This window comes from Hemitrygon akajei, chromosome 29, assembly GCF_048418815.1.
Source record: "Hemitrygon akajei chromosome 29, sHemAka1.3, whole genome shotgun sequence".
Lineage (NCBI taxonomy): Eukaryota > Metazoa > Chordata > Chondrichthyes > Myliobatiformes > Dasyatidae > Hemitrygon > Hemitrygon akajei.
In genome coordinates this window covers 16,095,515-16,112,337 of record NC_133152.1, presented here as the reverse complement: position 1 = coordinate 16,112,337, position 16,823 = coordinate 16,095,515, and the positions used below count along the sequence as shown (strand labels likewise).

General features: G+C 43.6%; 1 protein-coding gene across 1 annotated transcript in view; it reads left to right on the top strand.

Annotated features, from left to right (window-relative positions):
* p3h1 (prolyl 3-hydroxylase 1) overlaps window positions 1-16,823 on the top strand; it is a 41,041-nt gene that overhangs the window by 10,977 nt on the left and 13,241 nt on the right. The window contains exons 4-12 of the mRNA XM_073031745.1: window positions 898-1,029; window positions 2,725-2,864; window positions 3,707-3,796; window positions 5,453-5,505; window positions 6,516-6,637; window positions 7,226-7,353; window positions 9,007-9,102; window positions 12,518-12,668; window positions 15,678-15,795. Of these exons, the coding sequence (XP_072887846.1) occupies window positions 898-1,029; window positions 2,725-2,864; window positions 3,707-3,796; window positions 5,453-5,505; window positions 6,516-6,637; window positions 7,226-7,353; window positions 9,007-9,102; window positions 12,518-12,668; window positions 15,678-15,795 (1,030 nt within the window). The remainder of the gene's footprint in view (window positions 1-897; window positions 1,030-2,724; window positions 2,865-3,706; window positions 3,797-5,452; window positions 5,506-6,515; window positions 6,638-7,225; window positions 7,354-9,006; window positions 9,103-12,517; window positions 12,669-15,677; window positions 15,796-16,823) is intronic.

The window sequence follows — 16,823 nt, the reverse complement described above, 5'->3', positions numbered from 1 at the left end:
AGATGCTTTATCGAGGCAGTGAGAAGTGTAGACAGAGTCCATGGAGGGAGGAGAGAATGGTTGCCATGATGTGTTGCAATGAGTTTGCCCGAGGCTAAAATAATGCCTCATTACTGAGCATTCTGTCATAAACTTTGTCCTGGCTGAGTGACCGCCCACCCAACAAACACAATGCACAAGATAGGAATCTGTTCAGTTCTGCTCAGTGTTCAGCTCTGTTGCGGAACGATGAAAAATCTCTTTGCCTTGGGCTCGGCAAGTTGGATGCCTCTCTTGATATCTTCATCAGAGCTCTGTATCCCAGCAGAACGAGCCACTGAGCAGCCCCAAATACTCACTCTTACAGCCACTTTAAAAAAGAGAGGGAGAGTGATTTCTACAGAATTAGTGCAGATATTCCCACCCCTTGCTGTACGGTTAGTAAAACGTGACCTTGTAGAGTTCATTACCACACATGGCTCTGGAGGCCAGGTCACTAAATTTAAAGTAGAGGAGCAGAGGTCAATAGCTTCTTGATTAGTAAGGGCATTAAAGACTGCAGGGAGAAGGCAGGAAAATGGGGTTGAGAGGGATGGTAATCAGCCATGATGAAATGATGGATCAGGCTTGATGGGCCAAATGGCCTAATTCTGTTCCTACGATTATGGCCATATGGAATATCTCTCCTGGCATGACTGGAAACACTGGAAATCACTGCCCCTGTCCGGGACATCATGCAGTGTTAGCACCAATATTCAGGGATTGGGCACAGATCTTTGCATAAACTATACCAAATCTCACCGAAGCTCTACAAAATTGTGTAAATGTCTCCACAGCAGGTAAGTTTTTTACATTGGTATGACATAGATTGGATGTGTAATTGAGCAATGAATTCCATCTTCTGCTGTCTGTCTTCAGATCACTATATTCAAGTGCTGAACTGCAAACAGAACTGCGTGACTGAGCTGGCCACCCGGCCTGACAGAGAAGCCCCCATCGAAGACTTCCTCCCCACCCACTTCGACTACCTTCAATTCGCTTATTACAACTGTAAGTGCCCTGGTGTCCGTGACACCCTCACCTCACTTTCTCATTTTTCTGGGAATGGTTTGCCTCTTCAGCGGACGACATCGTGGTGGCAGATCCCGTAAAGGTGTACTCTCAGTTGTTTCCTTCTCTTCCCTCAGTTCGCACTGAGAAAGTGTTCCACGGTTACTAAGACCCAAAGCGTGAGCGGGAATTTGCAGGGGCACATGGACAGGTCCTGAATATCATGGGGCAAACTTTTGTTAACACATTTCCAACATTACTTTATATTTTAATGTATAATAACACATATCCTTTTGGACCATGCTGGAGTACTAGGCCCATGGACTCTTAGAGAGATAGGCCCATTGGCTCACTGAGTGTGTGCTGATATAATAACCAACCATTTATTCAGACTCCATTTAAAAAGAATTCCCCAAGTTTCCATCAACTTTCCCCCAGATTCTACCAGTTGTCTACCCTCCAGGGACAGTATACGCTGGTTAATTAACCTACTGAGCAGCGTACCTCTGGGATATGAGAGGAACCTAGAGCACCTGGACTGAAAACCCATTGTAGTCGTAGGGGAAAGGAGCTAACTTCAAACAAACAACAGGAGTGAACTCGGGTCTCTGGGGTAATGAGATAGCAGTTTTACAGCTGCGCTACTGTGCCACAAAGTTCAACATGTTTATTGTGTGTTTATTAGGAGGGTGGGGGAGGGTTTTTGAGCCTTGACCCTTGTGCACACCCCTGCCTTACCACACGTGTGACCTGGAGTGTGAATCTCCTCAGCATATTTAGTTGCTCTGGTACTTCATGGCTGTGCCATCGCTCGAGCAGCCTTGTGAAATGGACCGAGCAGGGTGGTGATTATGCTCCCACCCATCACCTTCAGCCATTAATCCAGGTGTCTGAATTAAGCAGCTCTTTGGTGAAGCAAGAGGATCCATTTTCAAATGTCCTCTAAAGCCATATATACACGTGGTTTGCACTCTTTAGTAGATATTGAGGTATACTTGAAAAAGAAACATCTCCAGGACTATGGCAAAAGAGTACAAGACTAATTAGATCACAATTCCCAAAGACTAGTACAACAACAAGGGGCTGAATGGCCCTCTGTGAAATATGATTAAATGATTCGCACAGATTTGAAATTACTGTAATGAACGTTATGATGTGTTTCTGGTCACTGGTCACTCCTTTTTGTTTTGTGTTGCAGTTTTGGGTGACTTTGAATCGGGGTGGCCTGTAGATAACGAACACTGAGCTGAACTGAATATGCCTGGACTCTTTCGACTTTGTGCTTTATGTTCTAGGATTTTCACTACTTTTTTTGTTTTCGTTTGCACAGTTTGCTTTTATATCACATCTGGTGAGGTGGGGGAGGGGGGCTGATTATTTTTCTTTGAACGGGTTCCATGATTTTCTTAGTTTCATGGTTGTTTGTGATGAGACAAATCTCAGGGTTGTCTATTGCATTCATGCTTTGATAATAAATGTACCTTGAACCTTTGATTTTGGAATCTTTTGGTTAAACACTAGTCCATTTTGAATAAAATTTGCCATAATCATCTATGGGAGGAAAAATGATAAAACTGGTCTTTCCTGCTTTCAGTTGGACTATTAAGTTTTAAAAAAAGGCTTCTGTTTTGTAAAAGAGCTTATCCACATTCTGGGAACTCAGCAGTTAATTACTTCTCTCGTTTCTCATTTCAGCTGAGAATTACTCCCAGGCCATTGAATGCGCCAAGACCTTCCTCCTTTTCTATCCAAATGATGAAGTAATGAATCAGAACCTTCAGTACTACCAGGCTGTGCTGGGAGAAGAGTTGTCCGAAGATCTCACGCACAGAGAGGTAGATAGACTCCAAATACGGTGCTGGTCGTCTAGCTCATCTAACCCTTAATAACGAAGGAAAGTTCAGAGGATCCATTTCGCGGACACTCCTCCACTTCCTTACGATTATGCCGGGGTGTGTCAGCCCTTGTATAAAGGAGTGTGTCAGCCCCAGGATAAAGTTGAGGAGATCATGAGTTACATGTATTCCTCCTTTGTTGTAAGACCTGGTGGTTTATTCTCTTGCTCCGAGCATAATGCAGAGCACAGGAAACCAGAGTAAAAATCATCTGAAAACAGATCCTCCCCAGTCGCTTGGACAATGTTCTACCCTATATCACCAAAGAGCTTGCCAATACTTAGGGCTATTTTTGTTCCCAATTTTGGCTGCTGAGCTTTGGTTATGAAATTGAAAGCTCTCAGAGATGTTTCTGAACAATGTGACAGGTTTCTGAAGAAACACAAGGATTGCAGTTTCTTTCGCTCATTCAGATTCAAAGGCTGTTACACAATATCTTAAAAACCACTAAAAATGTCTTCCATCCTATTGGAAATGTTCCTCCTCCATCCCTTGTGGATTTTTATCACAACCATTTAGTAATACATTTTGCGAATGATAAGATTAAGCACTTTTTAACATTTTAACTAATCTGCCTTTCGCTGACAAAGCTAGCTTTGCCCAGTTACTTTAGTGGTGCCCCTTCTCTTGACTCAGCCAGCTCTGAGCTTAGGATCAGGGTTGCCGTGATCACAAGGGATCCCTTGTATCCACTGTGTAGTGAGTTACTTCATGTTCCTGGTTGAATACTACAGGTTATCATGGTTTATTCACCTGTGATAATTCCCAATCACTTCCCACAGTATATTCAGACCTACATCAACAACTCACTGCTGGAGAAAGAGCTGCTGTACTTTGCCAATGAAATCTTTGGAATCACTTTTATCGACCCGGTAAGTGTCCATTCCATTGCTTGCACATCACCAAGGTTTGCTTCACAAATAGTTCTCCTTTTGTTTTGAATAGCTGCACTGATAAATGAGACTCACGGTTTTCGTTGTGCTCGCGGGCTCTTTAGTTTTGCTACTTGCAAAGGCAAGTGACAGAGGTAGAGCGATCACAGACACCCTCCATCAAAAGCAAGAAACTCACACCACACGGTGCGCTTAGTTGTTGCAGGTGCACTTAACACAAAACGCTGTGCCGCTTCTCTGCTGCAAAAAGTAATAAACCCACACAAGCCATGAACTATTCGGGCCCTCTGTTGGTCGGGGCCAACCATGGATGTGGCGGCCCAGCTGCCCACCTGATCTGCAAGCCAGGGCGTTGCCCAGGCAACAGACTCACCCTCTCCATGCAGCCGATGAATCCAAAGGAACGGCAGAGACCGATACTCTTTGGCACCCGCAGCACCGCAGGAGTTGCCAGTCAACGTTGAGCTCTATGCAGGACTGCCTCGGGGACTCCAGCTCTGGGCTTTCCTTCAGGGTTTATTCCTAAAGCCTTCCCGAAAAATTGGTATAGCCGTTAGACGGTGGAGGTTTGAGATCAGAGTTTTCCTTCTCCTAATGAGCTGCCAGCCACTGCCAGATTAGCAGCCAAGCCACAAGTAAAAGCCAGGATTTGGACTTGGTTGTCAGAGGCTATTTGAGGTGCCCGCCGTTGGGAGCATTTAATAGGTATTGGGAGCTTACCACCCCTGGCTATAACAGCCTTTAATGAAGTATTTATGTACATATAATTATCTATATATACATATATAGTTGGATATGTGAAATAATACAATCAAGTGGTCATCATAGTAGGGGACTTCCGTTTTTAGCAGCAGGACGCTGTGTGTCGTCTCACATTTCTTTACCACACATTTTGTTATCATCCACCCCATTCTGAGGTGGACTCTGAACTTGTAGATCTCATAACCTGCTGTTCAGGCTGGACGCGTAACTAAATGCAAAAAGGCATTTCCCCTCCCCTATTGTAACTGCCTTCTACCTGTACCTGGCCATGAAGGAGGCAGCAAAGGTGAGAAAGATAACTAGGGGAGAAAGAAGCATGGATCCCATTGAAGCTTTACCTGTGGAATCCTTCATATAAAAGTCAAAGTGGCTTTCGAGCAAGGTTGCAATTAATGGATACCCAGGCTGTCTGAACCTACTGTCGTCCCTTTGTGACTGGTCACAAGAACTGACTCTAAGGTTGAGAGAGGCTGATCATTGTGTGAGCTGGGGACAATATTCTGCAAGTACTTAAAAGAAATCAGTTGTGGTGGGTCGGGGTGGAATGGCTTCAGCCAATCCAGTGAAACGTGTGAAACTGATCTGGCTATTTGTTAAAATCAACCAACCAGAAAATGGAAGACAAAAAACAGAACATGGTGGAAACACTCAGCAGGTCTGTCAGCATCTGTAGAGAAGGAAACAGAGTTAACAGACTGTTTTCAGCATTTTCTTTCTTTTTGTTTCTGATTTCAAGCATCTGCAGTTTCCTTTTTTAAAATTGTATTCATTGAAATTGGGAGAGATTTTTGTCTTTTTTCAATTATCTCAAAAGAGCATAATGACACCAAGGTCTCCAGTAAAGAATTATTAATTTTTTTCCTGCATTTTTAGGACAAGTGGACTCCAGAGAATGTGGTACCAGTTAAACTCAAAGAAAAACAAAAGTAAGATTGAAAACCTCGCTACGTTTCCATAATGTGCTTACCTTTTAACCCAGATCCTAACACTGAGTCTGATCATGACAATTGCACTTTACACACGGTGAACTTGGTCCTGTTTTGTCAGTCTGTCCTGATCCACTTGTGTCTCTCCACAACCAACTTGGAGTGAAAGTTCAGTGGCCTATTCTGCTCATTGCTGGCAGATTAGTGGGCAGTGACATCTTGAAAGATTTAGATTTACTTGGCTGATAACAGGATCAAATGGAGTGAGGACACCACTGAAACACTATTATCATGCACTCTGCAGAATGGCATGTTGTACTGCTCACTTACTCCTGGAGATAGACTCAGAGAGCATTATAATGTTTTACATAGAGCATGTAGAGCACAGAAACAGGCCCCCCAGTCCACCACGTCTGAACTGAACACAAAACCAAATTAAACTAAATCTCTTTAAAGTTTAAATACATGTTCCCACTGCAGCCTGTAAGGAGTTTGTACATTCTCCCCGTGACCGTGTTCCTTCTGGGTGTTCCACTTTCCTCTTACAGTCCAAAGACAAATCGGTTGATAGATTAATTGATCATTATAAATGGTCCTGTGATTAGATTCGGGTTAAATCTTGCTGGGTGGAATGGTTCAAAGAGCCAGAAAGATCTGCTTTGCGCTGTATAACAATAAATAAACAGTATTTTATGTTTCTATCTTGGGGAAAAAATCTGACCATCTACCTTATTTATGCCTCATAACTGTATAAACTTCTATCAGATTTTCCACCAACCACTGATAGATACTCCAGAAAAACAACCAAATCTGTCCAACCTCTCCTTATAGTTCATTCTCTGTAAGCCAAGCAGCGTATTTGTGAACCTCTTCTGAACCCTTTCCAAAGTTTCCACATCCCCGTTGCCCTGGGCCGGCCAAAGCTGCACACAGTACTCCAATGCAGCCTAACCAAAGTTTCATGGAAGTTATGGGATCTTTTCAAAAAACTTAACGGAATCTTGTAACAGGGCAGAAAGGGAAACTGCTGCCCGGATCTCCGAAGAAATTGGGAACTTGATGAAAGAGATTGAGAACTTGGTGGATGAGAAAACCAAGGAATCATCCGAGCTTGTGAAGATGGTGAGAGAGGGTAAGCATCAGTCATCGGCAATGTCTGGTTACTTGCTGATCTTGGGTGGGAGTGAATGGGGACTCGTACTAAATTAGGTTAATTGTGTAACTTGGGTGTTATTGACCTAACTACCCTTAAATAAACTAAGTTACACAACTTTCCTTTAAGTGATCTCAATCCGTTTTCATGTCCACAGGCCATCTGTGGTAAAAGAAGCAGAATTAATGCCTCAAGTTGAAGATGGTTTAATCAAAGCTATTAACTCTGTTCCTTTCCCTCTCCAGATGTTGGCTATTTCTAGTGGTTTCTGTTTTTATCTCTTATTTTCAGTTTCTGTAGCCTCCTAATTTTTGTCAATGATCTTTTTAAAGATAGCATGCACACTGAAGCTTTTTCCTGCCTTTGAAACTATCTTCCGCTGCTTGCTACCCATGGTCTACATTCCAGTTGCTTCTGTATGTTTAAACTTAGATATTCTTCCCCACATTCTCTATTTCATGGCTACAAAATTCATCTTGCAGGTGGCTGCTATCAGCAAAACCTCCTCCCACACCTCCCGATGATGTGCCGCCTAACTATTCCCAACCTCCTGTGCTTCTGTTGTAGGGGGTCCATTGTTGTATGACAATGTCCAGGTTGTCATGAACGCACGGCTGCTGAATGGAACTCAGAGGGTGCTGCTCGACGGTGTGATCACGGACAAGGAGTGCGAGGAGATGCGCTTCCTCTCCAACGTGAGTATCTCCGTCCACTAGCGGATCCAGTGACCCAGGATTGACGCTGACCTCCGGTGTCGACTGTGTCCAAATCCGATGTTCTTTCTGTGACCGCGTGGATTTTTGGTGATGCTCCCATTTCTTCCTACATCCCAAAGACGGGAATGTTAGCAGGTTAATTTGACCGGCATAAGTTGCCTATAATGTGCAGGTGGATGGGAGAGTCTGAAGGAGATTGATGAGAATGTGGAAGGAATAAATAGGGATTAGCCTAGGGTTTGTGTAAGTGGACCAAAGGGCAAACTTCCATGCTGTAGAGTCCAGTGACTATATCTGAGCAAGTTCACAAAGGTATGTGGGAGATTGAAAGGGTAATTAATGTTGGTTTAGACCTTATCACCTACAAACATTCAAGAGTTCAGTAAGAAAAGATTGCATTGTTAAATGCCATATAACATTTCATACTTCAAGATTACTGGTTACAGTGGAGTTAAAGTAAGTGAAAGAAGAATATTCAAATAGTTGAATATTTAAGTACGCCCACCATCAGGATCTAACAGTGACTGCACTAACTGCAAGGTTCTGACGTAGAGCATCCAAAGGCAGACACAGGAGGGGCCCACCTTGAAGGCAAGGCCTTCCAAAAGCCTCACTGCCTGCATGCACTGTGAACTCTGTTCTCCAGGGAATTCTTCAATTCCTGGCTGGGGATGAAACAAAATTGTTGGATAGAAAGTACCCAGCATGGGAAAGAGTTTAGAGGAGGTTCACAAAAATGATTCTGGGATTGAAAGATTTATCATGTGAGGAGCATTTGATGGCTCTGGCCTTGTACTCTCTGGAGTTCAGAAGAATGGACGGGGTGGGGGGGGGGATCTCATTGAAACGTATTGAATGTTGAAAGACCATGATAGAGTGGATGTGGAGAGGATGGTGGGGGATTCTAAGACCAGAAGACACAGCCTCAGAATAGTGGGATGTCCATTTAGAATGGAGATGAGAAAGAATTTCTTTAGCCAAAAAGTGGTGAATTTGTGGAATTTGTTGCCACAGGTGGCTGTGGAGGCCAGGTCTTTGGGTGTTTTTAAGGCACAAACACAAAATGCTAGAGGAACTCAGCAGTGCAGGCAGCATCGATGGAAGAGAGTACAGTTGACAATTTGGGCCGAGGTTGATAGATTCTTGATCAGTCAGGACACAGGGGGATACAGAGAAGGGAGGAGACCGGGGCTGAAAGGGAAATGGATCAGCTATGTTGAAATTGTGGAGCAGACTTTATGAGCCAAATCGCCTAATTCTGCTCCTATATCTTATGGTCTTATTTCCCAGCACAGCAGTATGTGGTGTCTGCGTCTACTTGTACGCCTTTCTGCTGGTTTTCCAGGTGTTGAGTGGTGTTGATGAAGCATGAGAATCACAGTCTATTGCTCTCCACCAATGACTCGATATTTGCAATGCTCAGCTCAGCAAACGAATGGATTTCTTAGACAGTAGAGGAGCACCATCAAAAGCTTTCAGCCAAGTAACAGAGATTCCACTGACTGAAGGAGCTAAGATCAAGGGCAGTTTAATACATTACGATGATCATGATATGATAGTCTACTGAACAGAGAAGTGTAACATTTCTTCTAACAATGCTTAAATCCTTCACTTCCTCATGCTGGACGCTAGGCTGCAGCTTCAATGGGCGATGGTTACTATGGGAAGCCTTCTCCTCACACACCCAATGAGCGATTCCAGGGAGTGACAGTACTCAAAGCATTAAAGGTGAGTGAGTCTGCACTGCTATAGGCTACTTCTATAGATCATAGAACATAGAACAGTATGGCACAGGAACAGACACTCCTGCCCGTGTTGCCTGTGCTAAACACAAGGTAAAATGAAACTAAATCTTCTCTGCTTGCAAATGGTGCATATCCTTCCTCATATCCTATGAGGAAAAACTTCTTCACACAGAGAGTGATGAATCTGTGGAATTCTCTGCCACAGGAAACAGTGGAGGCCGGTTCATTGGCTACATTTAAGAGGAAGTTAGATATGGCCCTTGTGGCTAAAGGGATCGGGGGTATGGAGAGAAAGCAGGTACAGGGTTCTGAGTTGGACGATCAGCCATGATCATACTGAATGGCGGTGCAGGCTCGAAGGGCCGAATGGCCTACTCCTGCACCTATTTTCTATGTTTCTATGTTTCTTCCATTCCCTGCATATTCATGTTCTTACCCAGCAGCTTCTTAATTTCTACCATTGGATCTGCTTCCACCATTACCCTGGCTGCCCAATCCTAGTACCTACCACTTTCTGTAAAAACTTGCACACACATCTCCCTTAAATTATCCCTCTCTCACCTTAAATGATTGTCCTCTAGTGTTTGATGTTTCAACCCCGGGACTCCCCCTAGTGCTATTCCTCCTTCCCTTTCTCCTAGTGTCCACTCTTCTCTCCAACTAGATTCCTTCATCTCCAGCCTTTTACCTCTCCCGGCTTCACTCATCACCTGCTAGCTAGTGCTACTTCCCTTGCCCCCCCCAACTTTATTTTGGCATCTTTCCCCTTCCTTTCCAGTCCTGAAGAAGGATCTTGGCCCAAAACTTTGACTGTTTATTCATTTCTATAGATGCTGCCTGACTTGCCGAGTTCCTCCAGCATTTTATGTCTGTTGCTGTAGGAGAAAGATTCTATCTATCAAATGCAGGTGGCAGGGTGGAGGTATGTCTCCAACAAGGGAGGAGTAAGGTGCTCCTTTCCTCTGCTAGCCTGGAGCTCACTCTTGAGCAAGGTATAGCCCCTACTTAGTCCCCCCGATCAGGGTCACATGAACCCATGGGATCAGGTGGACAGTTGTACAAGCAGCTGGTGCAGATCACAAATGCTGGATGTGCAACCACTGACTCCAGGTAGACAGTCCCCGAAGAGGATTGATAATACCCGTCTTGTAAAGGCACTGCACAGAAAAAGGCAATGGCAAGCCACTTCTGTAGAAAAAATTGTCAAGAACAGTCATAGTCAGTGATAAGACCTGAATGATCACACGATATGGCGCATACCGAACGAATGAACCCTATCGATGTTTTTCATCATTTTCATTCAGCTCTCCTGTCTGCCTCCGATGCTCCAGGGAAAAAACAACCCAAGTTTGTCCAGCCTCTCCTTATAGCTCATCCCCTGTATTCCCAGCAGCGTCCTGGTAAAGCTGTTTTACACCCTTTCCAAAACTTCCGCATCCTTCATGTAACGGGGACCAGAGCTGCACACAATACTCCAAGCGCAGCCAAAACAAAGATTGACATAGCTGCAATATGACTTCCCTAATCTCATGCTCATTGCCACAAACAAAAAAGAAAGTAAGCGTGTCATATGCTTTCTTTAGCACCCTATCTGTTTGCACGGCCCCTTTCAGGGAGCTATTGGCCTGGGCCCCAGATGTTCACTTGCTGGACCCCACCATGCTTAGTGTGTGGGGTCCACCTTGCCCTCGTGCCTTGTACCTGGCGTGTCTCCTTCAATTTCCACCTGTAACACCATTTCAGACTTTATGCACTTCAAAGTTCAAAGTAGATTTATAATCAAACTATGTACACGTTATACAGCCTTGAAATTCCTCTCCTTACAGGCAGCCACAAATCAAGGAAACCTCAAAAGAACCCATTTTTAAAAAGACCATCACACAAACATATGCGCAGAGAGGGAGAAAAAGACAAATTGGGCAGGCAATAAAAGTAAGCAGGTACCTCCAGGACTGAAGTTTTACAAAAAATAGGAAGTCAGGCATTAATTCAGCTGGAGCAGGCCACAGCCTCAGTTCATCACAAAGGCAGCTAAATGTTGTGAGGCCTCAGATGCGGAGCCAGGCTAGAGCAGGCCACAGCCTCGCTGAAAGCCAGCCTGCTCTGTTAGTTAGTAGTTTTCCTCTCCATGCCTTGTGGCGCATCAGGAGGCAAGCTTGCCATTACTCCAGCGTTTTGTCTGTTTTTATGAGGCTGAGTTGCTAGCTCAACGGATGGGAAGTGTGCAAGGAGCCGGCCGGATTCGAACTTGGGACCACCCGCCTCGAAATCTGCTGCTGATGCCACTACACCACCGGCTGGCGGCCTTCTCTGTGCCCGGGACGCTTTGTTCACTTTCAGCGTTTTAGTTCAAACACGGAGCGACCAGTTTGGGCTCTGTCCGTGTACAGTTGTGAATGGTAAAATGCCCTTAAAGCAGAAACTTTCATTTTATCACACTCTCAGGCACTGAAATTTCACATCCACTGTCCTTTCCATGCCAAGCTAAAAGTAAACACCATATCAACTGTTTCATTCTGACTAAAGCGGAGGATCAAATTAATTTAGAAGAACAATAATTAAACAGAAGTAAAATAGATAACTGAATAACCAGTTGGTGCCTTATAAACAGAAAATGCTAGAAAAGTTTAGTGAATCAAATAGCATTTTTGGAATGAGAAAAGAGTCCAGTGTTTCAAGACTGAGGCCCTTAGAACAGAAAGACCAATTGTGCATGTCTGGTCATTAACTTGAAATGTTAACTTTGATTTCTCTCCAAGGATGCTGCCTGTCCTGTTGATTATTTCCAGTATTTTCCGTTACTATTTGAAGTTTACAGTTTCTGCATTTTGTTTTGCTTTTCAGCTAGTCATACAATATATATCTTGCCTCAATACTTAAACTGGAGCAACACAATGCAATGTCTAAAATTATATTGATTTTCCTTAGTTTCCACTTATTGCCTGATTAATATCTGGCAGACATTGAAGTCCACTTTCCATTCTTACATCCATAACCTTCCGAACGCGGAACTGGGCAAATGAAACACACTATTGCAGTATGACACATCCATCCTTAAGTGTTTCCTGGTTTCAGAACACTCCAGATCAAACTAAGTAACCTATCAGAACATTAACTCAGTAGTTTTGGAAGAACAGAAGTACTAGGAATGATAAAGTCTTGAATAGTTGAGGGAATAAACTTCAGCTAACAAATTTAAGCCCTTTATCAAATATATTTTTGTAACTTTAGCCATTGCAAGCTTTTTACTCTTTCAGTTTCCGACACTTTAAGTCACTGCATTATTTATTTGTTGTAAGTAATTCATGAGGTCTGTGTTCTTATACTGAATGAATCGAAGGGTGATGATTTCTCTTTTCTGGTTTTCTCTAACATGTACAAATCTGCCTTCCTGGCAGCTCAGTCAGGAGGGTAGGATCCCACTTAAAACATCCAAGCTGTTTTATGACATCAGTGAGAAAGTTCGAAGGATCATCGAGTCTTACTTCCGGCTGGAAAACCCACTCTACTTTGCCTACTCGCATCTTGTCTGTCGGACTGCGGTGGAAGGTAACAACCTTTGACTTAACTCTAGAGTTACTAGACTGAGTGGTGACGGCTGTCCGCGTTTGCTGTTAGTTCATTATGTTTCATACCACGTGTCAATCAATGCTGAACTCACTACTGTATGAGACCCTTCACCTGAGGAGCTGAAGTTGATGGAGAAGGTGGCATAGCACCAGCTTCCCAAGAACAGTCAGGTATGGGCAATAACGTTGGATTGCCAACAATGCCCACATCCTGGTAAATAAAATAAAAGGAATAAATATGCAGAAACTACTTTACACCGCGGTCTCTAGCAGAACAACGGAAGAGGGATTTAATCTGCAGAATCGGAATCAGGTTTACCAATACTGACATATATTGTGAAATTTGTTCTTTTGTGCCAGCAATACAGTGCAAGATGTAAAAAATGACTACAAGTTACAATAAAAATAAATCAATAAAGCAAAAAAGGAACAGCAAGATGGGTTCATGGGCCATTCAAAAAATTATGGTTGAGGGGGACAAGCTGTTCCCAAAACAGTGATTGTGGGTCTTCAGGCTCCTGTACCTTTTCCCCAATGGTAGTAACAAGAAATCAACATGTTCCAGATGTTGAGGATCCTCAATGGTGGATGCTGCCTTCTTGAGGGTGAAGAAATACCAAGTCATTTAGACTTTCCTACTTCCCTCTATCTTCAGCATAAATGGACACCATTTTAGCTCACTGTGTCCCTGCTGGCCTAATGACCAGTGACCAATGAAGAGATGGATACACAGGAGAGTGTTTGCATGGTATCACCCAGAACATAGAACAGCACAGCACTGGCCATTCAGCCCACAATGTTGTGCTCATCCTGGTGCTAATTTGCACTAAATGTCCTCCCCGTATATATCATTCAAGTGCCTCCATTCCTTTCATATACATCTGAGTATGTAAAGGCACCCCAAGCTCAACCAGACTGCAGGCTCCCCATGCTATCTCAGTAATTCATTCCATGCACTATATTCACAAAATGCTGGAGGAATTTAGCAAGTCAGACAGCATCTGAGGAAAGCAATAACCCTTCAACGTTTCAGGTTTTTATCAGGTAGAACATAGAGCACAGAATGTTACAGCATAGGACAGGCCTATCACCTCTTTAACTTACCTTCTAACCCTTCTCTTCCACATAGCCCTTCATTTTTCTTTAATCCATGTGCCTATCTAAGTCATTTGAATGTCCCTAATGTATCTGTCTCTACCGTTGCCCCTAGCAGTTTGTTGCCTGCTCATAGCACTCTATGTGAAAAAACACCTCTGACATCCCCCCCTTTAATTTCCTCCTATCACATTAAAAGTATGTCTTCTCGTACTGTCATTGCTAGCTGGGAGAAAGGCTCTGGCTCTCCACTCTGCCTATGCCTCGTATTATCTTATACACCTCCCTCAAGTCAATTCTCATCCTCATTCACTCTGAAGAAAAAAGCACTAACTCGCTTAACCTATCCTCATAAGGCATGCTCTCTAATCCAGGCCGCATCCTGGTAAATCTCCTCTGCACCCTCTCTAATCCAGGCCGCATCCTGGTAAATCTCCTCTGCACCCTCTCTAATCCAGGCCGCATCCTGGTAAATCTCCTCTGCACCCTCTCTAATCCAGGCCGCATCCTGGTAAATCTCCTCTGCACCCTCTCTAATCCAGGCCGCATCCTGGTAAATCTCCTCTGCACCCTCTCTAAAGCCTCCACATCCTTCTTATAATGAGACAACCAAAACTGAACACAAAACTTCCAAGTGTAGCAGCCTTCCAGTACTTTAGAGCTGCAACATTTTCTCACAGTTCTTGAACTCAATCCCCCAATCAGTGAGTGCCAACACACTATATACCTTCTTCACCACCCTATCAACTTGCAAGGCAACTTCAAGGGTCTGTGGACATGGACCACACATCTGTTCCTCCAGATGCTAAGAATCCTGCAACTAACCCTGTACTCTGCGTTCAAGTTCAACATTCCAAAATGTATCACTTTATACTTTTCCTGATTGCACTGCATCTGCCACTACTCAGCCCAGTCCTGCATCCTATCAATGTTCTGTTGTAGCCTATCACAACCACAACACCAATCTTCATGTTTTCTGCAGACTGAATAACACACCCTTCCACTTCCTCATCCAAGTCATTTATAAAAGTCACAAAGAACAGGGGTTGGAGAACAGATCCCTGTAGAACTCCTCTGGTCACTGACCTCCAGGCACAGTATGCTCTGTCTACGACCACACCCTGCTTTCTGGGGGCAAACTTAATTCCAAATCCACACAGTCCAGTTTCCCTGGACCCCATGCCTTCTGACTTTCTTGAGCTTACCATGGGGAACTTTGTCCAACACCTTGTCAAAATCCATGTTCATCACACTTTTCATCAATTTGTTTTTCTACTTCCTCGAAAAGGTCAATCAGGCTCGTGAGGCATGACCTGCCCCTCAAAAGCCATTTTGGCTATTCCTAATCAGACTATTCCTCTTTAAATGTCCGTAATTCCTCTCTGTAAGAATTCTCTCCAGTAGTTTGCCCACCACTAATGTAAGACTCTTCTTTCTGTTGTGCTGCTGGCACTAAGGGCAGCAGTGAAGGTCCTCCATCTCTGGCGGCCTTCACCAGTATGACTCACTGGTTTACAATTCCCAGGGTTCTCCTAGTTATCTTTCTTGAACAATGTTAAAGATAGGAATACTGAGGGAAATCTACCCGGAGCAGAGGATAACTGGATGTCTCTGTTCCTCAACATTGTACACTGCTAAGGTACCAGAGGATTACAGGGAACTCACCAGCCGACCTCCAGCTCCCAATGGATACATCTAGTTGGACTGTGTGCACTATAGATTTCTGTTGGTTGATCACACCCACTCTTGCACTCTTCTGTTTGCTCTCCTCACATTTCCTTTGACTTGTTTCTCGGATTAGCTTCAGAAACACCAGCCAGGTTCTAGCAATGCACACATCTGGCCAGCTGCAGCATACTGCTGTTGAATCCTTTGGTCTTCTTCCCCGTATTAGGAACACAGGAGAACAGAGAAGACCTGAGCCACTCCATTCATGTGGACAACTGCATTTTAAACTCCGAAGCTCTGGAGTGTCAAAAGGAGCATCCAGCTTACACCGAGCGAGATTACAGGTAAAAGTGAACCAATCTGTGCAAAAGTACCCTTCATTATCAGGGTGAAAAGAAATCTTCACATAATGTCTTTCACAACCAAAGTATTCAGAGATGACAACATTTTTTGGCAATTCCAACTGCTGTAGTGTGCACAGAAAGCTCCCACAAAGATTGAGATGTTAATAAATAGAATTTGGCTTCACTAGTTATTGAGTAGTAGGTGACTCAGGATTCCAAGGTAAGTTCAGTGCTCAAATTCATTAAAGTCAGAACCTTAATTCAACCTATCAGTGTAAAGGCAGTGTCTTTGACTATGTTACACTCCGTACTAATCCAACGAATGTTACCTAAGTGTTTATGTCAATACTCTATGGTGGGAGTTAAACCCAAAGTGTCCTAGCTCAGAGGCAAAAGCCTTTGTAACTGAGAAGGTTATACCTTGACCCACTTGTATATGGAATGATGCCTCAGATGATAAGTAAACACAATCTTTTCACTGAATCTGAGTGAAAATCATAAACCAATTCCCCATTTAGTGGAGAATAGATGAAATATTGAGACTGGCATAGATTAGTCACAATCATAATAAAAGAAAGGCCAGGCTTGAGGACCTAGAAAACCTCTCCTGCTCCTGTTCTCATGTATTCTCATGATGTTTTGCTGTCTTAAGAATACTACAGGAAAGGAAGTTGCTCTGGATTAAATTTCCCAGATATGCTGAAAGTAGGACTCCACTATTCCCTGAGAATAACTTGTTAACCATCATCAATTAACTCTGCACAGTTTGATCATTTTGGTTGGCAGGTATCTAATGCTCCAGCATTAAATTCACAATGTGATATTGTAATAAATCCATTATGTGACATCACTGAGTGATTCTATAGTAAGTCCAATGTGTGGCATCATGACATAATAACCCCTCTCGTGTAAACTTGCCAAGTGCCAACCCTCCACGTTCGCTGGTCTCCAGTGGTGAGGCTCATGAAGACTAGCGATCTGGGCATTGTTTTTTCCTGAGTTAACTGCCCTCAGAAACGTTCAATATT